Below are 24,695 nucleotides of genomic sequence, written 5' to 3' on the forward strand. Positions count from 1 at the left end.
ATCTCATCCTAGTTTTAATTTGAATTTTGAATATCTTTCATGTGTTTATTTGCCATCATATATACTCTATGGTGAAGTGTCTATTCAAGTCTTTTGTCCACTTTTTAATTGGGTTGTTTTCTTACTGCTGTGTTTTGAGAGTTCTTTATATATTCTGAATACAAATATTTTCTCTGGACAGTAGTTTATCTTTTCATTCTCTTACTAGTGTCTTTTCCAGAATAAAATTTTTAAATTTGATGAAGTTCAGTTTATTAGTTTTTTACTTTATGGATCATGCTTTAGTGCCATGTCTGAGAACGCTTGCACGAGATCACAAAGCCTTTCTTCTATTTGATAAAAATATATAAACTTTAAAAAAATTTTGGCTTATTTTAGATTTATGAAAAGTTATAAAGATAGTACAGGCTGTCCCGGGATACCCTTCACCCAGTTTTCCCTACTGTTAACAGTTTATGTTACCATGGTATGTGTGTCAAAACTGAGAAACCAACAGTGGTACATTATTATTAGTTAAACTTTATTTAACTAGTTTTTTCACTACATCCATTTTCTGTTCCAAGATCTAATCTGGGATACCGCATTGCATGTAGTTATATCTCCTTACTTTCTTTAGTCTCCGTTCTGTGAAAATTTCTGTCTTTCCTCATTTTTCATCACTTTGAGCTTTTGAGGGGTACTAGTCAGGTATTTTGTAGAATCTCCTTCAATTTGGGTTTGTGTCTTTTTAAAAACTTTTTAAAGTAAGAAAATTTTTTCTGTGGTTACACTTGGATTATGGGTTTTGGAGAGAATACCATAGAGGTGAAATGCCTTTTTATCATATCATATCAGAAGGTCATGTTATTGTGACTTAGTTACTGGTGATATTAACTTTGATCACATGGTCAATTCTGTGCTTTATTCTAAAAGTTTTACATTTTATATTTAGAGCTATTGTCCATTTCAAGTTAATTTTTGGGTAAGATTCTTTTTTTTGCATGTGGATGTTTAGTTGTGCCAACCTCATTTGTTGAAGAGTTTCCTTTCATCATTGACTTACTTTTGCACCTTTGTCAAAGATCGTTTGGCCATATTTGTGTGGGTTTGTGTCTTGGTTGCTATAGTTTTGTAATAAGTCTTTAAATTAGGTAGTGTGATTCCTTCAATTTTTTTTTTTTCAATTTTCAAAGTTGTTTTGGCTATTCTAGCCCCTTTGCTTTTCTATTTAAATTTTAGAATTGGTTTATCTATGTCTACAAAAAGTCCTGTTGGAATTTTGATTGGAATTGCTTTGAGTCTGTAGATCATTTTGGTGGAGAATTGGTATGTTTACTATGCTGAGTCTTCCATTTTATGATCATGGTTGGTCTCTCCAATTATTTAGGTCTTCTTTGATTTCAGCAGGCAGATCCTGTATGTGTTTTCTTAGATTTATATCTAATTACTGCTTTTTTAAAAGGAGCTATTGTAATGGTATTATTTAAACATTTTTCATATCCAGCTCTTTGTTACTAGTATGTGGGAATATGACTAATTTTTGTGCATTGACCTTATATCCCATGACCTTACTAAATTCAGTTATTAGTTCTCGGAGGAGTTTTGTGATGTCTTTTGGATTTTCTTTGTAAACAGTCATGTTGTCTGTGAATAGGGGTAGTTTTATTTCTTCCTTTCCAATCTCTGGGTCTGTTTTATTCCTTGCCTTTTTAAACTGGCTAAGGCTCCAGTAAAATACTGAATAGGAATGATGAGAGTGGACATCTTTGTCTTGCTCCTAATCTCAGAGGGAAAGCATTTAGTCTTTTACTATTAAATATGATGTTAGGTGTAGCTTTTTCATAGATGCTCTTTATTAGGTTGAGAATGTTCTATTCCTAGTTTGCTGAGAGGTTTTATATGAATGGATGTTGAATTTTGTCAAATGCATTTTCTGCTTGAATTGATATGATCATTTGTTTCTTCTTTCTTTATTTTTTTTTTTTATTATTTTTTGGCTGTGTTGGGTCTTTGTTGCTGCGCGTGGGCTTTCTCTAGCTGTGGTGAGCGGGGGCTACTCTTCATTGCAGTGCATGGGCTTCTCATTGTGGTGGCTTCTCTTGTTGCAGAGCATGGGCTCTAGGCCCACGGGCTTCAGTAGTTGTGGCTAGTGGGCTCTAGAGCGCAGGCTCAGTAGTTGTGGTGCACGGGCTTAGTTGCTCTGCGGCATGTGGGATCTTCCCGGACCAGGGCTCGAACCCGTGTCTGCTGCATTGGCAGGCAGATTCTTAACCACTGTGCCACCAGGGAAGTCCCCATTTGTTTCTTCTTTAGATTTTTAATATGGTGATTACATTGGATGATTTTGGTAGATAGCTAATTAGCTTTGCATCCGCAAGATGAACTCTACTTCTACTTCTTTGTGGTATAATTTGTATTTGTGCTTATATGTATTGCTGAATTTGATATGCTGATATTTTGTTGAGGACTTTAGTGTCTGTGTTAATGAGAAATATTGGTCTGTAGTTTTCCTATATTTTGGTTTTGATGTCAGAGAAATGCTGGCCTCATAATATAAATTGGGAAGTATTTTATTCACATCTGTTTTCTGGAAGAGACTGTGTAAAATTGATGTTATCTTCTTTAATATTTGGTAGAATTTGCCATTGAAACCATCTGGGCCTGGAGTTGTTTTATTGAGGTGGCAGTCTCTTCTAAGATCCAGGCTTTAAGCAGAAGCCGTAGTTCCATTTCCTTGCCTCATGTACACCCATATCCCTGAGGAGCCATTCAAAACGTTACAACCTGTGTACTGATTTGGATTGATGGACAGTCCATGCACAGACAATGCTTGATTAAGTATAAAGGATACAGAAGGAACTGATGTGTTTAGGGTACCTTGTAGGGAGATTGGTAACATCATCAGAAAAATATGCAGCTTCTTACTCTCAGTCCCTCATAAGCAAGGGGTGCTAATATCTGAGTCATATAATACTTTTGGAAGCATAGTTTCCAGACCTAGCCTTATTTATATTTATTATGAGGCTCGGGCATTTTGGACATAACCTAGCCTGGATACATGCCAAAGACCACTTCCCCTGGGCTGGTTATACCTTATCAGTCTCAGTGATATAATTCACATTATCTATGCTAAGCTAAATATGTTGTATTCTCAGACATAAACAGACTTTTCTTCCATCACTTTCAGTCTGTCTAGTCTATCAAAGCACCTTCAGTTTTGCAGACAGCTTTGTGAGTCATGCTGATAGGCTTTTAGCATCTGAAAGGCTTATCCTGTAAAATCCCGATCCCTAGTCCCTAGCTGTGAGGGCCTATATCCAGAGTTGATAATCCCCTGTTTTTCTTCAGAGTCACCTTGCATGCTTACTTCTGCCATTCAGTTCCCTCTTTGTTTCTGTGACTCAGCAATCTCCTTTCTATTCTTTCAAGTTCAGCTGTGTATTTCAAAAACATTATCATGTCTTATTAGGTGTTTTGGTGTGTTTGGGGGGAAGGGGGACCTGTGTCATGTCAATCTGCTGTATCACTTCCATTTTTTTAATTTGATTTTTCTTAAAGGTTAGAAGGCCAACAACCAAACTTTTGAGAACTATTTGAAAATTCGACATGTTAAAAGTATGTGTGTTTTCTTTTATTCAGCAAACATTCTTTTTAAACATTTACTATGAGCCAGGTACTGGGATATCAAAGATAAAATGTGGTCCCTGCCTCAGTGAGCTTTGGGATTAGAAGAGGGTTAGAGACAAGGGAACAAACGGCAACACTGTTGATAAGTGCCCTCAGGGCTTGATGCAAACTCATAGGAGATACTGCCTTTCTAGACAGATCAAGTCAGGAAAATGTTTCCAGAAGAGGTGATGCTTCACCTGAGTCCTGCAAGCCAAGTGAGAATAAGCCAGGTGAAGTTAGATGAAAAGATATTCAAGGCAGAAGAAGAGCATCAGTAGACGTGATGATACCTAAATGAACTTGAAAACTGCGAGTAGTTTGGTAAGCCTGGAGCATGGCAGCTGAGTGTGGAGAATGGCAAAATATGAGATGGTGTCTGTGTATTTGGACCCTAATGCGAACTGGGCATCTTAAGAAGATTTCATAATGTTCTCATACTTATGTTTTTTTTATAGAATTTTAAAATTGTAATTGTTAAAAATTCTTAAAATTTTCAAGGATACAAATTAATCACCATGGTTCTTAGCAACTGAAGAATAAGATACACAGAAGTTTTCACCTATAGATATTTCATTTTTTAAATTGAACTAAAGTTAATAAAGCAGACACTGAAAATTTGAGGTATTATGCAAAATATTTATACCATACATAATACAGTTAGTAAAGATTGACCCTGTCAGAATGAGAAAAACTTAACATATGCTTCATCAAAATTCTATTAATGTATTAAAGATTCTATTAATCTTTAGAAAATAGAACATTTATGTCAAATGCCGAATTTTGATGGTTTAAGTTTATCAATCTACACCTACTTTGATATCTCCTAGTTTCGGTTTTTATATCAAGCACCTGCCAGATTAGCTTTAAGCCTGTTTAACTTTTTAAAGGGTATTTTATAAAACTGGTCTCAAAAAGATATGTGGACATGATTGCTACTGAACCTGTTCTTGGGTCTGCACAGCACAGCCAATCTACTAAAACCGTATTGTGGTGAAGTAAAGTGCAGCGTTTATTGCAATGTACCAAGCAAGGAGAATGGGCAGCTCATGCTCAAAAGACCCAACTCCACGATGGCTTTCAGGGAAGGGTTTTCAAAGGCACTGCATGGTCCATGATCAGCTTGTGCTCAGTTCTTGGACTGGTTGGCATCAAGGTGAAGTTTCGCACATCATCATTCTTCTGGCTCCAACCAGTTTGGGGTCTTTGTGCTTGGGGTTGGCAGTTTTCATCTGGTGGGGGTCTGGTTTCTGTAAAAACAACTTAGGAATGTGTGTCAGACCTTTATATCTTTCAGGGAACTGGGAGTTCAGTGACTCTGCTATGTGGCTGATTTATAGTCTAAATTGTTACCAGTTTTCTGGCCCAGCATCTTTGCTTTGTTTCTACATGCTTACATTTCCTAATAATTAACTCTTGAACCAGCCTTTTGAGATTCAGGGGAGGTCTGGGAGACTAAAGCAAAAGCCTCTTACTTCAGAAAACAGGGACACAGGGGCTTGTTTACAGTTTCATGATTAAGTTTTATAGTCTAGGCAGGGTAACTGATCTTAATGATGTGATCTGTTGGCTGATTCTCTCTGCCTCCTTATATACCTATCCTTTAAATACCTTCTAATGGCTGATCCTGAAATCATCATTAGAGATTTATTCCCTTCATTATTTGTTATTTATTAAAAAAAAATTAGCCCTAGAAATGACACAGACATTAGCCTTAGCAGACATTTATGTCCAAAGGTAAATTTATGAGATATTTTTTGAGCAGAGGGTGTGGTGGCCAGGATAATGAACCTCTGTACCTCCTAAAGATGTCCACATCCTAGAACATGTGAGTATAGGTTATGTGGCAAGAAGGAATCAAGAGAGCAGATGGAATTAGGGTTGCTAATCAGCTGACTTTAAGATAGGGAGATTTTTCCTGGGTTATCTGGGTGGGCCGAGTATAATCACAAGAGTTCTTAAAAGTAGAAAAGAGGCAGAAGATAGTCAGTGTCAGAGTGTTGTGATGTGAGAATAACTTGGCCTGCTGTTCCTGGATTTGAAGATGGAAGAAGGTCATGAGCCAAGGAATGAGGGTAGCCCCTAGGAACTGGGAAAGGCAAGGAATGGATTCTCCCTTAGAGTCTCCAGAAGGAACATAGCCTTGCTGACACCTTGATTTAGCCTGGTGAGACTTGCGTCAGACTTCTAACTTATAGAACTGAAAGATAATAAATTTGTGTTGTTTTAAGCTGCCAAGTTGGTGGTAATTTGTTACAGCAGCAATATGAAAATAATACAAAAAGTGAGAGCATAAATGTTATATGCCTGGGGAGACTTTACTGAGATTAGAAAAATACACTGAAAGTACAGCTGGGTTTAACTGAGGACAGATTTTGTCTCTGATTTTGCCTTTGTCTAGCCTGGTCTTTGGGCTTTCACCTTCAGTCACACTTTATTGGTCACCACAAAGAAACAGCAACAGCGTAAGCAACAGTCCATAAGAAATCTTGGCAGCTGTGTAGTTGAATAATTACGATAGCTTTTTTTTTTTTTTTTAAGAATTTCACTTTTTTAAAATTTATTTATTTATTTATTTTGGCTGTGTTGGGTCTTCGTTTCTGTGCGAGGGCTTTCTCCAGTTGAGGCAAGTGGGAGCCACTCTTCATTGTGGTGTGCGGGCCTCTCACCATCGCGGCCTCTCCTATTGTGGAGCACAGGCTCCAGACGCGCAGGCTCAGTAGTTGTGGCTCACGGGCCTAGTTGCTCCGCGGCATGTGGGATCCTCCCAGACCAGGGCTCGAACCCGTGTCCCCTGCATTGGCAGGCAGATTCTCAACCACTGCGCCACCAGGGAAGCCCCTATGATAGCTTTTTAAAAAAAGATTCATATTTGTGATTTTAATGTATTTTTTTTCTAGTCCTAGAAAGAAATACGTGTAAAAGAACCTGATAGTTTTGAAAGAATGGTATTTAGCCCTAAGGACCTGTAAAATGTTCTTATTCTTTCAAAAGCAAACGTTTAGAGGACTTCCGGTAACTGTGACATGAAGAATTTTCAATTCCTCTCTGGAAAAAAAAGTGTGAAAAAAAAAGTATGAAACTGGAAAAAAAAATAATCAAAACAACCATTTCAAGGCACTAGAGGCAAATAAATTTAGGAGCATTTATTCTTGAACAACTGCTAGAGCTTAGGTAAGAATAGAGGGAACCTCTGGTCCTTTTGCCCATTGCTGTTTCTGTCACCTCCCCCTCTTCTCCCCAGTCTGTGTTGATGAGAACTGTAGCTTTCCAGTCTAGGTTGGCAGTGAAAACCATCAGCTCTATTGCCAGATGGGCAGGTTTGATTCTGGGTGGAGGGCAAAAGCCGGTGGCTTTGCCTACTAAAAGTAGCAGACTCAATTGAGAATGGATGGGGAAACCCTGTACCTTTGCTAGGTCAAGGTTCCACACCTAGTCCAAAGCCAGTGGTGGATTATTCAGAAATTTAACAGGGAGATCCTGTATGAAAGCCATAGTAGAGCTGGATACACTCTGTACACATCCCTGTATGATAGGGAAACTACATGAGTGCATGGGAGGCCCAAGAGAGCCCTAACTTGAGAACTGGTTGCAACTTTGTATGCATTCCCCAACCCCGACACCCAGATCAGTCAGCAGAAGGGAAGCCTTATGGGTTCAGCTATTTGAGCACAATCTGTGCCCCAGTTACTGATTTACCACTAAGCTATACAGACAAGGAGTAGCCCCTAGGGAGCCAGGCTAAAAAATAAGAATAAAATTACTGAATAGAGACATAAGTAACAGAACACTTTGGGGAATACAGATTGCACAGTTGTAGTCTGCAATTTACTAAATACAAACAAACAAAAAAGAAACTAACAACCAGCAGAAAGTTAAAAGGGACCTGATTTTACTACAGTATGTTACCTAAATGTAATTTTCAACCACAAATTAATAGATTTGCAAGGTCACACAGGGAAGTGTGACATGTGTAAGTAGAAAAAAACAGTCAGTAGAAATGGACTCTTATTGGGTCCAGAGGTTGGATTCAGCAATAACTTCAAAGCAGTTATAAGTGTGTTCAAAGAATTAAAGGAACTGTATCGAAAGAATTAAAAATAGACTAACAATGAGTCACATAGGAAACCTCAGTAAATAGAAATTATAATAGAGAACCAAATGGAAATTCCTAGAGTTGAAAAGGATAGCTGAAGTAAACTTTGACCAGATATGCTCAAAAGCAGATCTGAGATAGCAGAATAAAGAGTTGGTGGATTTGAAAGATTAATAGAAATTATCCAATCCAAAGAATAAAAGAAAAAATTAGAGAAAAATGAACAGAACTTTAGAGATGCGTGGGTCAGTATCATTGTTCCAAAGCATACTGTAATGGGAATCCCAGATGAAGAGAAAGATAAGGGCAGAAAATATTATTTCAGAAATAATGGCTGAAAACTTCCCAGGTTTGATGGAGAAAAAAAAAATTCCTTAGGGACCCTGGAATCTCAATGAACTCCGAGTAGGATAAACACAGAAGAGAACCACACCTAGACACATTCTAGTCAACTTGCTGAAACCCAAAGACAAAGAGAATCTAAAACAGCAGGGAAAAAAGACTCATCATGTACAAGAGGACAGTACTGCTCGCTGGCTTCTCATTAAAAGCAGTGGGAGTCAGAGGGCGGTACAGTGACATATTCAGAGTGCTGAAACAGAAGAAAACTATCAACCAGGAGTTCTATAGCCACCAAAACTATTTTCAGAAATAAAGGTGAAATAACAACGTTGTCATATAAACAAAGCCTGAGAGAATTCATTGTAGGCTGACCCGCCTTACTGGCAGTATTAAAGAAAACAGTAACTCGGATCCACAGGAAGAAGTGAAGAGCATTGGAAATTCCCTAATAAATAACAAAAGATATATTCTCTTCTTTTTGTAAAACATAAGTTTGCTTAAGCAATAATTATAGCACTGTATTGTTGGGTTTGTAACGTGTATCCATAATATATATGACAATATTGCACAAAGAAAGAGGGGAAGAAATGGAGCTATATTGTATAAAATTGCTAGATTTTACCAAAATTAACCTAGCAGTGTTACTGAACCAGACTTGGGTCCGTTTGCCTGTGTGCAGGCAAGCCAGTCTACTGGCACTGGGTTGTGGTGAAGGAAAGTGCAGCATTAATTGCAGGGAGCCAAGCAAGGAGTCCAGGGCAGCCAGTGCTTAAAAGACCCGAAGGCTTTCAAGGAAAGGTTTATTCAGGGCAGCCAGTGCTTAAAAGACCCGAAGGCTTTCAAGGAAAGACAGGGTGAGGGAGAGGGTGGTTTGTGGGGCATGTGATCAGCTCGTGGGCATTCTTCTGATTGGTTGGTAGTGAGGTAATTGGGAGTCAGCATCATCAACCTTCTGCTTCCAACTGGTCTGGGCCCTACATGCTTGTGGGCCGCAGACAGTTAACTTCTCCCACCTGGTGGGTGTTTCAGTATCTGCAAAACAGCTCAAAGAATATGGCTCAGAATATTTAATTCCTCGTCCCTTGAGGAATTAAAGGTCCTTGACTTTGTTGATGGCTAAACTATTATTATTTTGTCTTGCTTGACTGTTTTCCTTTCTTCATTTTCTCACTTCTCTGATTAAATTTATTCTTTGACTAAAGTTCTTCTACAGACAGAAGGTAGGCAGAGGACATGGGTGGGAGTCCTGTTCCAGGAAGGGCCCATAGGGTCCTGCTTGGTTATAGTAGATTATAAATTAAAGATACAGAATGCAATATCGAAGGATCATTGGGGGAAAACATTGAAAAAAAAGCAGTTTATTGAACACTTCCATTTTCTCAGTTATTTTTGTAGATGCTAGGGATTTAAATAAGTCTAAGAAATGGTTTTTTCATTGTTTATCACCACCATTTTTGGTGATCCATTATTTTATGCATATATTCTTTATACTGTTTGAAGAGGCTCTGAATATATTTCTTTCTAAAGTAATACATGTAAGGATTTTTTTGCAATTGTAGCAAGCAAGAAAGAAAAAGGCATCTTAAAACAAAAGAGAAAAGTGAGTGGTAGATTGTCCTACCTTTCTCAATTGGAGGATGCGATGCTAAGGCTTATTTATATTTAAACTTAATATTTAGTATACATATGTAATTTGTTAGATAAAACAACTCTATGATTAAGTATTGCCATAGTGGGATTTTTATTTTTTATGTTGATGCATTTGAGCTCCAAATAAATTTAAATTGCTAAACTAGAAGTTGTAGGATATATAAAGATTTATTAATGAAACTCATTATCTTACATCACATTCCCCTTTCACTTTTCCCACTCTCTCCTCCACATCCTTCCCTTTTCCACATATGCAAAAATGTGGGCTAAAACATCTCATGCTTTCTTAATTTTGGATAACCAAGAACAAAACCATGGGAAATGTGGGTTATGTCCATCATATACTTTTTATGAATATGTGAGTTATATGTCTATGTATTTTTGCACATTGGGGGATTTTTTTATATGGATTTTACTATACGTATTATTGTGATATATATTTCTTTTTTCTCAGCATTTCATATAGCCTTTATATCATTAAGTTCAGATTTACCTTATTTTTTTTAATGACTATTAAATTTTTCCTAGTATAGGGAGGTACTGTAATTATTTACCCATTTCTCTGTTGAAGGAGCTTAAAGTTGTTTCTAGTTTTTCACAATTAAACTATTATAATGAAGTTCATAGTACATATATCTTTGTGCATTTGTATGAATGTTTTTGTAGCATAGATATAGAGAGATATAATTAGTTCAAATTTTGTGAATTTTAAATATTGATATATTTTGCCTTTTTGCCCTCTGGAAATGTTTTAAGAGTTTATACCACCACCTGTGGCATATCCCAAACTCTTGCCAACACTGGATCTTATCAGTGTTTTATATTTTTTGCAGATTTAATAGGTTGTGATATCTTGTTTCATTTACCTAGTCACTGTTAAGGTTGAAAATCTTTTAATAGAATTATTAGCCATTTATATTTCTTATTATTGGAAATATATATTAGTTTCGCTTATTTATTATGCTTAATTTTTTATTGTGGTGACACACAACAAAATTTACCATTTTAACCATTTGTTTTTTTCAAAGCCTACTTTTTTTTGTTGTTGTTATATTTATTTATTTATTTTTATTTATTTTTTAAAGAGCTCCTGACATTTATTTATTTATTTACTTTATTTTTTTTGGCTGTGTTGGGTCTTCATTTCTATGCGAGGGCTTTCTCTAGTTGTGGTAAATGGGGGCCACTTTTCATCGCGGTGCACGGGCCTTTCACTGTTGCGGCCTCTCTTATTGCGGGGCACAGGCTCCAGACGTGCAGGCTCAGTAGTTGTGGCTCACGGGCCTAGTTGCCCCGCAGCATGTGGAATCTTCCCAGACAAGGGCTTGAACCCGTGTCCCCTGCATTGGCAGGCAGATTCTCAACCACTGTGCCACCAGGGAAGCCCCTTTAACCATTTTTAAGTGTACTGTTCAGTGGCGTTAAGTACTTTCAAATTTTTGTGCAGCCGTCACCACTGTCCATCTTCGGAACTTTTTCATTTTCCCATATTGAAACTCTGTATTCATTAAACAATAACTCCCCATTCCTTCCTACCCTAGCCCCTGCTAAGTACCATTCTACTTTCTGCCTCTATGAGTTTGACCACTCTATGTACCTCATATAAGTAGAATCATAAAATATTTATCCTTTTGTGACTGGCTTATTTCACTTAACATAATGTCTTCAAATTTCATCTGTGTTGTAGTATGTAGTATGTAGAATGTCTTTCCTTTTTAAGGCTGAATAATATTTCATTGTATGTATGTCCCACATTTTGTTTATCCATTCATCTGTTAATTGACAGTTGGTTTGTTTCCACCTTTTGACTATTGTGGATAATGCTGCTGTGAACATGGGTGTTCAAATATCTGTTTTGAGTCCATGCTTTTAATTCTTTTGGGTATTGTCCCAGATGTGGAATTGCTGGTCATGCTGTGTTTTAAATTTTTGAAGAACCACTGTGTTCTTTTCCATAGCAGCTGTACCATTTAGCGTTTCCGCCAGTCATGCTCAAGCATTCTGATTTTTCCATATCCGTGTCAATACTTGTTTTCTGTTTTGTTTTGCTTTTTAAATATTAACCATTCTAATAGATGTGAAGTAGTATCTTGTGGTTTTGATTTACATTTCCCTAATAATTAGTAATGTTGGCTACATCTTTTCATGTGCTTATTTGCAATTTGTATATCTTCTTCAGAATAATGTCTATTGAAATCCTTTGTCTATTTTTTAATGTTTTGTTGTTGTTGATTTTGCTCATTTTTTAAAGCTCCCACCTAATGTTTGTTTACTTGATGAAGGTATGGTCTCAGGCTCAAGTAGTTCTAGTAGGGAAAGTAAATCAATGATTTATATTGATCTTTTTTAAAAAATTAATTCCTCGTTATTGCCACTAGGAGGCTTATTAGCAAGTGTAATCAGGTTTCTTGACAAAGCCAGTGTGCATAAGAACAACCTTTTTTTTTTTGTAAGGTATAATTGATATATAATGTTATATTAGTTTCAGGTGTACAACATAATGATTTGATATTTGTGTATATTGTGAAATGATCACCATAGTAAGTCCTGTTATTACCTGTTAGCATACACAGTTACAAATTTTTTTTTCTTGTGATGAGAACTTTTAAGATTTATTCTCTTAGCAACTTGCAAATATGCAGTACAGTATTATTAACTATAGTCACCATGCTGTACATTACATCACCATGACTTACTTTATAACTGGAAATTTGTACCTTTTGATCCTTTCACCCATTTCGAACACCTCCCACACGCCACCTCTGGTAGCCACCAATCTGTTGTCTGTATCTATGACCTAGGTGTTTTTTTGGGTTTTTTTGTTTGTTTTCTGGTTTTTTTTTTGATTCCATATGTAAGTGAGATCATATGTTACTTTGTCTTTCTCTGTCTGACTTGTTTCAATTAGTATAATGTCCTCAAGTCCATCCATGTTGTTGCAAATGGTAAGATTTCATCCTTTTCTATGACAGAATAATATTCCATTGTATATGTATACCACATTTTCTTTATCCATTCATCCATCAATGGATACTTAAGTTGTTTCCATATCTTGGCTATTGTAAATAATGCTGCATTGAACATGGGGGTGCATATATCTTTTTGAATTAGTTTTTGTTTTCTTTGGATAAACACCCAGAAATAGAATTGCTGGATCATATGGTAGCTCTATTTAAAAATTTTTTGGAGGCACCTCCATACTGTTTTTCCTGCTGGCTGCACCAATTTACATTCCCACCAGGGTTCCTTTTTTTCTATATCCTTGCCAGTACTTGTTTTTCTTTTTTTTAAATTTTATTTATTTATTTTTGGCTGCACTGGGTCTTCGTTGCTCCTTGCGGGCTTTCTCTAGTTGCGGCGAGTGAGGGCTACTCTTCGTTGTGGTGTGCAGGCTTCTCATTGCAGTGGTTTCTCTTGTTGCAGAGCATGGGCTCTAGGCGTGTGGGCTTCAATAGTTGTGGCACGCGGGCTCAGTAATCATGGCTCGTGGGCCCTAGAGCGCAGGCTCAGTAGTTGTGGCGCACGGGCTTAGTTGCTCCGCGGCATGTGGGATCTTCCCGGACCAGGGCTCGAACCCATGTCCTCTGCATTGGCAGGCGGATTCTTAACCACTGCGCCACCAGGGAAGCCCTCGTTTTTCTTTTCTTTTTGATGATAGCCGCTCTAAAAGGTGTAAGGCGGTTTGTCATTGTGGTTTTGATTTACATTTCCCTGACGATTAGTGATGTTGAGCATCTTTTCATGTACCTGTCAACCACTTGTATATATTGATCTATTAAAGATAATGATAATAGAAAAAATACATTCGAAATCAAAGAAGAGAGCATATTTAACAGGGGTAATGGGGTGGTATTTGAGATAAATCTTCAAAAAAAGAATCCATTGCTATTCTGTGATGGCAGTTGAGTGTAGGGGAAACATTCCAGGTAATGGAAACAAAGTACTGATCAGTAGGGGAGATGAACCTTTGAAAAGAAGGTACAAAAAGTATATATAATGTAATCTTTTTTGAGGATAGGATGAGTAAATGGATGGATGGAATAGTTCTGGAAGAATGACCAAGAAACTGTTGGCAGTGGTTTCACTCTAGTGCCTGGGGATACCAAGGCAAAATATTGTTTTGTTTCCTTTCTTCCAAGGACATTAAGAAAAGAAAGAAGAAAACTGTATTTAAAGACCTTTAGAGCTTAAAAGTCACAGCTCTGGGTTCTTTCCAGTATTTGATGCTGCTTCTACATAACTAATTTTGATTTTAGGGGTAGGAGGGTGGAGGTGAGGTGAGAAGATGAAATAAATTTTTGTCATCTAAACAGTAAACAGATTATGGGTTGGACTTTAAAATGTTTTAAATCTTTTTTTTTAATTGCTGTTTTGGGGGTTTTCTTGAGAATGTTCGTAAAAATAAGCATTCATAACTGTTTACATAGAGTTAAAATAAATTAGGCAAATGAGTAATGCCTTTTATAAATTTATTTTAAAAATATTATTAAATAAAAATACATTGGGGAGTGAATAGGGTAGGAATTTTCAGGAGGCAAGATCACCAGTTTGACCTTAACATTTTTGTAAATTTTGGCTACAAATTTGTGGTTTTTAAAGGACTTGTCAACTAAATGAGAAGTTTTCATTACTGTAGGATACCATAGCAAGAGTAAGCCATTTTCTGATAATTTTGTGATTCCTATCTAATATGTTACTGAGTAAAAGAACATAAAAATTCCTTAATTAGGATACTAGAGTAAACCATGTTCTCAGCACAAGTACATCATGGCTGATAATTCTTTTCCTGACATTTAGGGAATCTATTAAAATTTTATCTTTCCACATTAGTGGACTTAATGTTATCAGTTAATTAACGCAAGATGTCAGTGCTGGCTTTCATCTTTTATTTTTGAAAGCTAACTTTTAAGACAAACCTGTTATTTAATGTTTTTTCTTTGTGATTTCAGTAAACTGCTCCTAATTTGTAAAGAATAGAGAGAAAACAGTAGATGAATGATGGAAATTTTTCACCAAATGAAGGAAATCCAGGTTGTTATAGATTCAGTTGCCATTTGAGAAAGAAAGAAGGACCTGTAGTTCAAGCCTAAGTTTCCTTCAGGGAAATTTTTTCATGTTTCTCAAATAATAAATTTTAGTATTCTGACATTTTCCTTTGTTTAATGGCAGTGATTCTTTTTTTTTTTTAAGGTATGGACTCCGAGAGTTTGTGGTGATCGCCCCTGCTGCAAATAATGATGCTGTTCTCAGTGAATCTAAGTGCAATCTTCTTCTGAGTTCTGTGTCTGTTGCTTTGGGAAACACTGGCTGGTAGGTGGACATTTCGAAAAACCTTGACATGAGTTTAAGAACTATTCTAAATTATAATTTATGAGGGAAAATGATTACTGTTAGGTTTTTGAGTATGATTAAGATTAGTACTTGTACATTATTATATTGGAATAAGGTATGTAAGGACAAACTCAACAAAACCTTTAGGGAAAGCATTTCTAAAGGGAAACTTACTGAAATATTACATGACTATTTAAAATGGAGAATAAATTGTACTGTTTTTGTATTTTGCTTCCAAATGTTTCGTTTATTTAAATTTTGGTGCAAAATCTAATTTTAAAACTTGATGACAGAGCATCCCCTTGTTCAGCCTCAGCTAGGAACATGCATTCAGGTAACTCAAATTTTTTGTTTCTCTGCACACGTCTTCAAATGCTTTGAAAGTGCTACGAGTATTGATTTTGAGATTACAAATAGATTTTAGTGAGTAGGCTAATTTGCAGTTATGGCAATCTTTGAATAAGGAGGATAACTATGTCCTCAAATGATAAAGTAAAAAATAATTCACCACTAGTGTGGGTTTAATTTATATTGCTTAATGCCTGTGAATCAAGTTTTATTATGACCTTGGAAAGCCTCATATGATAGGATCACTTTTATTCAAGAAAATTTTTATTCTGCTTTTTTATGCCTTTCAGCCATTTTAAAATAGTTTTCTGACTACAAAGTGCCACTAAATGATAATTTCTTCAGTTTATTAGTGTAAGGAGAAAAGGAACTAAGAGTGTCTTTGTTTTAAATGTGAGTCTGGGGAGTATTCCTTGTTTAGTGCTTTTAAATAGTTGAGATTAAAATAACGTAACAGTGGAAAAACTTGAGATTTAGGAGTTATTCAGTATTTAGTGAACTTACAGTCTATTCCTTTTTAATTATGCCCTATAGCCAGGTGCCACTCTTCGTGCAAATTCATCACAAATGGCGAAGAATGTATGTGGGAGAATGTCAGGGTCCTGGTGTCCGAACTGATTTTGAAATGGTTCATCTTCGAAAAGTGCCAAATCAGTACACTCATTTATCAGGTCTGCTGGATATCTTCAAATCAAAGATTGTGAGTTGGCATTGATATTTTCAGTCTTATAAAAGCAGTAATTGGTAATTTATTGATTACATAGAAATATTTCTAATGTTGAAATGTAATTACTTAGAAGAAAGATGTAATTGACCACATAAATTACTGTGTATGTTTAAACAAAGTGTCCAGTTAGATTTTTAGTGTACTATTGCTCTAACTGATTTTGTTTGTTCAGTTTGTTAACATTTATCTCCTACGTTAACTCTTTATACTCCTTTTCCTCTAATAGTAATGTTGCCAACCTCACCACATGAGTGGGCTTCAGCATAGTTGCTTGTTCAGGGCTCTGACTGAGTAACTGAGATGTGAACTCTTTGGGTTCTGAATTGCTTTTTTTTTCCCCAAGGGTCTATTTAATTCGATGTTTAAGATTAATCAGGCTTATATTCTATGACTGAGAGCAGCAGGGCTGAATTGGATGTGCTCAGTATATCTTTGGTGTTCTTTAAAAACACTATCACAGAGATATGGAGGATTTGCCTGTGCTACTCTGGGGGAAGAATTAGGGTCTAGATTGAGGAGCTATTTGTGAATACCTCTAGAAAAGAGAGCAAAGCCAGGTAAGTAAGTGGTGGAAGGGATTCTCCACTTAGAGAAATAGTCCCCTTAAGTGATTAAGTTGGCACCCATTTCACTAAAAGTGATCAAACTTGATTAACAAACTGATCTCCAGGTATGGTACATTGAATAGGATATATCATCTGTGTTGCATTCCTGCTAAAAATGTTTAACATAAATCAAAACATGAGGAAACAATCACATATTTCCAAAATGAGCCATATTTTACAAAGTAAAAGCCCAGACTCTTTAAAAATGTCAGTATCATGATAGGCAAAACAAAGGCTGGGAGCTGTTGTAGCCTAAAGGAGACTAAAGTGACATAACATGCATGATCCTTGATCAAAACAAAATAGCCATAGAGGACACAAATGGGACAGTTGGGGCAATTTTAATATGGACTGTATGTTAGAAAACAGTATCAATATTAAACTTCTTGAGTGTGATAATCCTTGTTCATAGGAATTACATGCTGAAGTATTTAGGGGTGAATTGCCATGATGCCTACAACTAACTTTCAGAGGTTCAGCCAAAAAAATTGTTTATGTAAATATATGATAGTATGTGCGTGTATCAAAATGTTAATTGGTGAACTTGGTGAAAGTCATACCGGTATTCATTACGCTAGCTTTGCAACCTTTCTGAAGGTTTGCAAATTTTGAAAAGGAAAAAAATGTAAGAAAAAACGCTGAAACGTCTTTTTTAACATACATTGTTTGTAGAAAGATATTTAGAATTAGAATTTAATTTCATAAAAAATATGTTTTCAGTTTTGAGGCCATAAATAGCAGGGTGGTAGGATTATCACCACCCAGATAAATCCGTTTGACATTTAAAAAAAAGTCTGCATATCCTGGGTTAAGAAATTTAAGTAAAAACTTCTTTATACCCTTAGTCCCTTTCCTCAAAATAACTATTGTTAGCTGTTTCTTGTGATTATCTCTATTAAAAAAAGCATAGAAGCATATCTTTTAGAAAGTTCCATGTCTGCATGTAACTTTTTTTCAAAACCTTTCTGGACTTTGAAATGCTTTAAGTACTGCTTAATTCTACACGTGTTGCTTTGAAGAATTTTTGAAAAAGGCAAGTGTGCGTTATTTCTACCCCATTAGTTTTACTTTGTTCTTACCAGAAGTCTTCAATTATATTTAATTATTTTAGATCAAATTCTAGTCAGATGCAAATATTAATGCTTTATTCCTCTTCTTAAAAAACATTAGTGAACGTTATTTTCATGAATCTTTTATGTCACTCTTCTACGTTACTCAACTTCTCTTTAGTGAAACTGGGGACCACCTTGATCTGTGGAGCCTGACTTTCATTATGACTATTTACTAATTGTACTTTAAAAACAAAAGTGTTCCTAATCAGTTTATCACATCATCTGTCAGAACTTTCACAAACCTCACCTGTCTAAATATGAAACATTTCTCAAAGTTGATTTGATAGAGTTGAACTTAAGATAATTGAGACTTGGTTTGGGTACTTTAGTGGTTTTACATAGTTAAAGCTACCCAATATGTGGCTCTCTTATACTTTCTTTATAAAGCTATCTTTATAAATATTACTCTTTAAATCTACTGGAAGTGTTCCAAGGCACTCACCCTCCACTGGTAGTTTATTTCATTTTCACATGGATCTAATTATTAGAAAAGGCTTCATTGGCAGGGTGGCAGCAGAGGGTGGTTGCCCTTGGAATCACATCCTCTTTTGCCATATAATCCTCTAAATATTTGAAAACTCTCTCATACCCTAGTCTTTCCTTTTTCAGTTTAGACATTCTTCATTCTATCAGATGTTCCTTATATTTCATAGTTTTATATTCTGATTGTTGTTTTGGATATTTGTCTTTTTTAGAACTACATTTCTTCATGTTCTGGGGAAATTTTGTTTGCAGGCTCATTTTGAATGAAGGCTTTATTTACAGTTTTTAACTTTCTCTCCCATCCTCTCTAGTGGTTTTGTAATTTTGCAGTTGCTCCTTACCTGCAGAATATTTCAGACGCTGGTCTTAAAATGATGTTTGGAGCCTTTTGCTCCGTGTTGATATTGGGGTATTGCACATTGAGTCTTGGACTCATTGGATTGCTTGCTTGGGTCATGAGAGTGGGTTTGTCCCCCACTCACACAACCTTCCCTAGCCCCATACCTTCCAACAAAGCCTCTGCACGAAGCAGGAGTGCCCTGCCTCAGGGTCTGCCTTAAGCAGAGAGTCTTCCAGTACCCTCATTCTGGGTGAGTACTTTTGGTCCCATTTAATGCAGCCTGTAATCCTGGCTCTCCCTGCCTTCGTCTGCATGTGGAACTCAGCAAGCGTATGCCTTGAGCCCCATTTAACACTTTGGATTTTCTGTACCTTTTCTAGGGCCCACAAAGATATTTATGTCATGTTTGGTCCTAGGTATTTATTTTTGGTCACCTCTTTCTGTATTTGTCTACATTGCTATGTGACTGGAGCAGAGGTTATATGTCAAAGTGACCTTGTTATGGTTTCTAGATCATTTACACCCAATTACAGGTGAACACTCATTTGATATCTAGACCTGAGTAAAAAATAATTATTCCTGACCAGCCAGAATCTTACCTTGCTTGTCTAGGACACAGCAGCCCAAAACTGAATTAGCTTTTTTTTTTTTGGCAGCTACCTTATTTTGTGACTTGAGATTGAGTTTGTGTTCAGTTAAAGTTACTGATGACATTTATAGATGCTGCTGCTGAGCTAAATGTCTCTTTATTCCTCCTGACCAGCAGTATCAGCAACACCTGGAAACTGGGTAGATATGCAGAATACTACTGAATCTACATTTTCACAAGCTTACTAGGTCATTCCTGTGCATATTTAGGTCCTATGGCACATTAATACAGGTTAACCATTATTAAGGGAAGCTGAGATTGTGAGATGTTTGGATGATATTATTAATTTTTATGATTTTTAATGAATGTAAAGATAGATCTAAATTTTCTGATTCATTAATAGAAACTACATGAGTGGCCATTTGTCACAGTCTAAAATTCTGGTTAAATATTCAAGACTGGCTTAAATTTGAGTTTATTTTCATTTAAAAGAAAGAAAAGACATCATCTTCTCAAACCTAGTGTTACACTTTATATAATAGTTTTACCTTATTTAAAAAATGAGTCACATTTTTTTCCACATTCAACATGGCTGAAGAGAATAGTAAGAAATTATGTTTGTATAATTAAAATTGTATAAGATATTTTGAAAGAGCACTTTATATAATAAAATTTAATATCTCTTTTCCTGGTAGTAGTTTAAACAGCTTTATTTTAATGTAATTTGCTCTCTGGCATTAATTCATCTCTTGAGCTTTTAAGCTGTGAGAATTTCGCCCATGAAAATGTTTTCCTAAATTCTGCACCTTTGGCTGTAATAACTTAGTGACTTTGTTTTCCTTTTCAATGGCTAGAATATCATACATTTTTCATGGCTAGAATGTGCGTGCCATATCTAACACTGTTATCTGAAAATCCACATTTCATGAAGGTAGTAATTTATCCATTCCAATAGTTTGAAATTTGGTTCTGGTATTTACAAGGGTACTAACATTTACATGGTATTGTCTTTGCATTTATTTCCTAGGGATGTACTTTAACTCCATTGCCTCCAGTTAGTATTGCTATACGGTTTACCTATGTACTTCAGGATTGGCAGCAGTATTTTTGGCCTCAGCAGCCTCCAGGTGAGATAATTTAGAACTATATTTAACTTACTGAATATAAATGGAGAGAAAATATATTCCGAAATTAAAACTATTTAACAATGTGTTTCAAGTGTTTGAAATATTTGTAACTCATTTTAAGTGTAATATTGCTGATTTCATTGCCTTTATCATTTTTTTCTCTTAAAAAAAGCTGTGTAGGTTGTTCTAGAGACAGAATTATTCTATACCTGACAATCTGTTTTTGAAAGCTAATATTATTTATAAAGCATTCCCTTGCTGTGGAACATCGTGTGCTGCAAATTAGTGTGTAATGAGTAAAATGTCTGCTTTCAGAATATAATAAGAGAAGCCACCCTCATAGGCTGAGAACAGACACGCACAGAACCTTACAGAGAGTAGAGTTTGAAGAAGAGGGCTAAATAAGGAAAGCAGAAAAGAGAAAAAGATGTGTATATACATATACACTTATGCTTGGAAGAGCTGTAGAATATTTTAACTTGCATTTTTATAAAAATGTGAGTAAAATTATTTTACCTACTTAACCATTGATATACTGATTCATTAACAGTCATTAATTATTAGCCTATAATAGGCCGGCTCTGCCAGGACACAGATATGAACAGACATTATCTAAGTTGTAGAAAAGCTCAGCCTGGTGGACATTTAGCTTAATTAAGTGAGGTTTAGGTTCCTGGATGTTTCTCTCACAAAAAGTGCAATTATATCCAAGTCTATCTAATAAGAAATGTAATATAAACCTATAAAATAATTACAAGGATTTTACTAGCCTGAAAGCATTTTCCATTCTACCTTCCTAAAAGAGAAATAAATTATAATAAAATAGTATTCTTTACTGTTTATTTTTGTTCCAAAATGGTTGGTTTGTTTATGAGATTGAAAATAGTAAATTGATTATCTTGGGATGATACTAAAATTAATGTAGTACATTTAGCTTTTGGTGGTTATATATACTACTACTGTTTTATTTTATATACCACTGAATAATTTGAAACTAATGTGCAGTAAAAGAACTCCATCTAAAACTACAACAGAGGGAAATAAAAGCTAAGCTGAGATTTATATTAGAAGACTCAAATGTTTGTTTTGGTAATTTTAGTTTCCAGACAACAGTACGCCTTTGTTAATGTTCTATTGCTAGTTTTTTAAAATGGGCATCAAAATATTAACCTTCTTTCTCAGTGGATTGAAAGCCATATAAATTTTTAATATTTTCTCTTTTAAAGGGAAGGGACTGAACATGTAATATGGGCCAGACACTGTGCCTGGCATTTTATATACTGTTTCAGGTAATTCCCATTTACCTATGAGACAAGTATTATTATCTTTCTTAGAGAACAAAAGTAACTGGCCCAAGGGCACATGGTCACCAGGTGATAAAGTTCACATTTAAATCCTGGTCAAACTCCAAGTCCCATCATCCTTTCATTCTACAGTGTAGCTTTTCAACTTTTAATTTGACTAAAAGTTTTGTACAGTTATAGTCTATTAATAATTTTTAGCTTACTGGTTTAAAAAATGTGCTTAGGACTTCCCTGGCGGTCCAGTGGTTAAGACTCCATGCTTCCACTGCAGTGGGGACATGGGTTCGATCCCTGGTCAGGGAACTAAGATCCTGCGTGCAGTGCGGCGTGGCCAAAAAAAAGAAAAGAAAAAGTGCTTATTATAAATTTTGAAGCTCTTAATTCACGTCTTACAGTAAAGCTAGTCATTGTGATCTTTATTTTTTTTTAAACGTTTCTTTAATTAATTAATTTATTTATATTTATTTTTGGCTGTGTTGGGTCTTCGTTTCTGTGCGAGGGCTTTCTCCAGTTGTGGCGAGCGGGGGCCATTCTTCATCGCGGTGCGCGGGCCTCTCATTATTGTGGCCTCTCTTGTTGCGGAGCACAGGCTCCAGACGCGCAGGCTCAGTAGTTGTGGAGCACGGGCTTAGTTGCTCCGCGGCATGTGGGATCCTCCCAGACCAGGGCTCGAACCCGTGTCCCCTGCATTGGCAGGCAGACTCTCAACCACTGCGCCACCAGGGAAGCCCTGTGATCTTTATTGTAAGCATTCTTTAGTTGGAAAAATGGAATGAATTGACTTTAGAAAATTTACTGACTCAAGTAATTTTAATAATTACTTGTTTAATAACTAATTTTAATAATTTAGTTAGATGTAGATAATTGTCAAACATAATTTTAGCAAATCTGGGAGTGTTCATAACTCAACAGTAGACTTTAATTTTAGAAATTCTTAGTGTAGTGTGAATAATTAAAAACAACCATCTATTATTTCAAAGAGAAATCTTTTCGAAGTCTTTTAGAAGTGTTTATTACTTCTTCAAGAGGGATGGAGCTAAGGGGTGATATACCCTCTAAATTTTTCTGTAATCTCAGATACCATTCATAATGGAATGGAAATTCTTTTCTGAACTTCAGATATTTCTCTGTACTGTCAGCTGATATAAGGTTTTATTAATGATGACTAATTTGGGCTATTCAGAAATTATTGACAGCAAAACTGATGAATGTAGGTTGATGATTAAATTTTTTAATACTCAATCTTTCTTTTAGATGCTATTAATCACATTCTGAGAAAATGAAAAGAAATTTACAGGAATAATATTCTCTTGAGTAATATTTAAGGACTATTTCAGAAGAGTAAAATTTAGAGTGCATAGCTTGAATACAGCACTTTACAAATAGGAATTAAATGTGTCCTTTTACTATAACATTCTTGGGGGAAGTCTTTAATATCTGACTGTTCTCTAACTTGCTATATATATCTTAATGTAGACACTTTTAAAACTTTAATTTCTCAAAGGGCTGACCTACCTAGATTTAAATTCTTATTTCTCCATTTTTGGCTAACTGATGGAAAATTTTTTTTTCTTGTTTAGATATAGATGCCCTTGTAGGAGGAGAAGTGGGAGGCCTGGAATTTGGCAAGTTACCATTTGGTGCCTGTGAAGATCCTATTAGGTGCGAATTTCATTATATCATTTGAATTATGGGACTTTACTTTTTAAATTATATTGATGTTGATTTTACTGTGTTTTATAATACTGCAGCCTCCTGGAATGAATGTAGTACTGGAAATAGAGACCTACATGTAACAATCTGTCCATCTTTTTTTTTTTTCTCTGTAACTTAAGAAGTAAAAGAGGGTTTAAAGTAATACATAAAATGTACATAATGTAATTTATTGATTATTCCTTATAGAAGTGATTCTTGGTATACTTTGGGGGAAGTATTTTAAATATTGAAAAGCACAGACAATATTTTATGTAACAAACTTTCATATGTCCATGACCCAGAATTAACAGTTGTTTTCATTTTTCCTGGCCACTTTTTCAAAATACACAAATTAAGACATAAGTAAGAGACACAAGGGTGACCTTATAGGTTACCCAGTTGCTATTCTAGAAGAACTACTGAACTTAAAAAAAGAAGCTGTTTCACAAGAAAATGCAGGGGTTGAAAAATTTAATCACTGATAGCAAAATATTTGGAAAATATAAACAGTGCAGATATAGATACTGTCTCATTTGTTAAACTATTTGGTTATTTAAAAAAATATATTCACATGTATACATATATCTTTAATACTGTCACATAAAGGTAGAAATAATATTACTTTTAACTTAAAAATCATGTAAGGGAGACAATAAAGTGAGTATCTTTTAAAATTGATATTTATTATATGTGCCAGGCACTATACTAAGTAAGGAAGATACCGAAGTAAATAAAACAGTTTCTGCCTTCTTGGTATTTACAGTCTACTTAAAGGAAATAGATGAACTAATCACCTAAATAAACATACAATTACAAATTGTGGGATAATTTGAAGGAAAAGTACAGGATGTAATGACAGTAAAGTGAGGAACTAGTTTAGATTGATATGCTATCAGTAAAGTCTTCTCAAAGGAAGTGAAATTTATTCTGAGTCTCAATTAGGGGAGGATTTAGCCAGGCAAAGAGTGAGAGAATGACCATTCCAGGTGGAAGGAAGAGCCTGTGCAAAGTGCCTTGATGCAGGAAAGAGCTTGGCGAGTTTACTGAAGAAAATAGAAGGTGGCTATCATGGGTAGAATGTAGTGAGCAAGGGAGAAAGGGTGTAGGGTGGATTACAGATATATTTGTGGCCCTCCAACTGGTTCATTTATTTGAATTTCACTTAGGGAAAATTTTAGGGGGAGAGAAATAAATTAACCTGGTAGAAATCTGAAGGTTTAATGATTAAATATTTCTTCCAAATTTATATCATCATGTGGAGTCAGTCAGCAAAGGAACAAGTGATTGAAGAAGGATACAGA

The 24,695-nt window shown here is 35.6% G+C and overlaps 1 protein-coding gene across 2 annotated transcripts in view; it reads left to right on the forward strand.

Annotated features, from left to right (window-relative positions):
- Nucleotides 1-24,695, forward strand: part of RAB3GAP1 (RAB3 GTPase activating protein catalytic subunit 1) — a 123,812-nt gene that overhangs the window by 50,326 nt on the left and 48,791 nt on the right. For both annotated transcript variants that reach the window (XM_036858080.1, XM_036858081.1), the window contains exons 6-9: nucleotides 14,924-15,043; nucleotides 15,947-16,112; nucleotides 20,296-20,395; nucleotides 23,280-23,361. In XM_036858080.1, coding sequence (XP_036713975.1) covers nucleotides 14,924-15,043; nucleotides 15,947-16,112; nucleotides 20,296-20,395; nucleotides 23,280-23,361 — 468 coding nt within the window. The remainder of the gene's footprint in view (nucleotides 1-14,923; nucleotides 15,044-15,946; nucleotides 16,113-20,295; nucleotides 20,396-23,279; nucleotides 23,362-24,695) is intronic.

The sequence above is a fragment of the Balaenoptera musculus genome, chromosome 7, assembly GCF_009873245.2.
Source record: "Balaenoptera musculus isolate JJ_BM4_2016_0621 chromosome 7, mBalMus1.pri.v3, whole genome shotgun sequence".
NCBI lineage: Eukaryota > Metazoa > Chordata > Mammalia > Artiodactyla > Balaenopteridae > Balaenoptera > Balaenoptera musculus.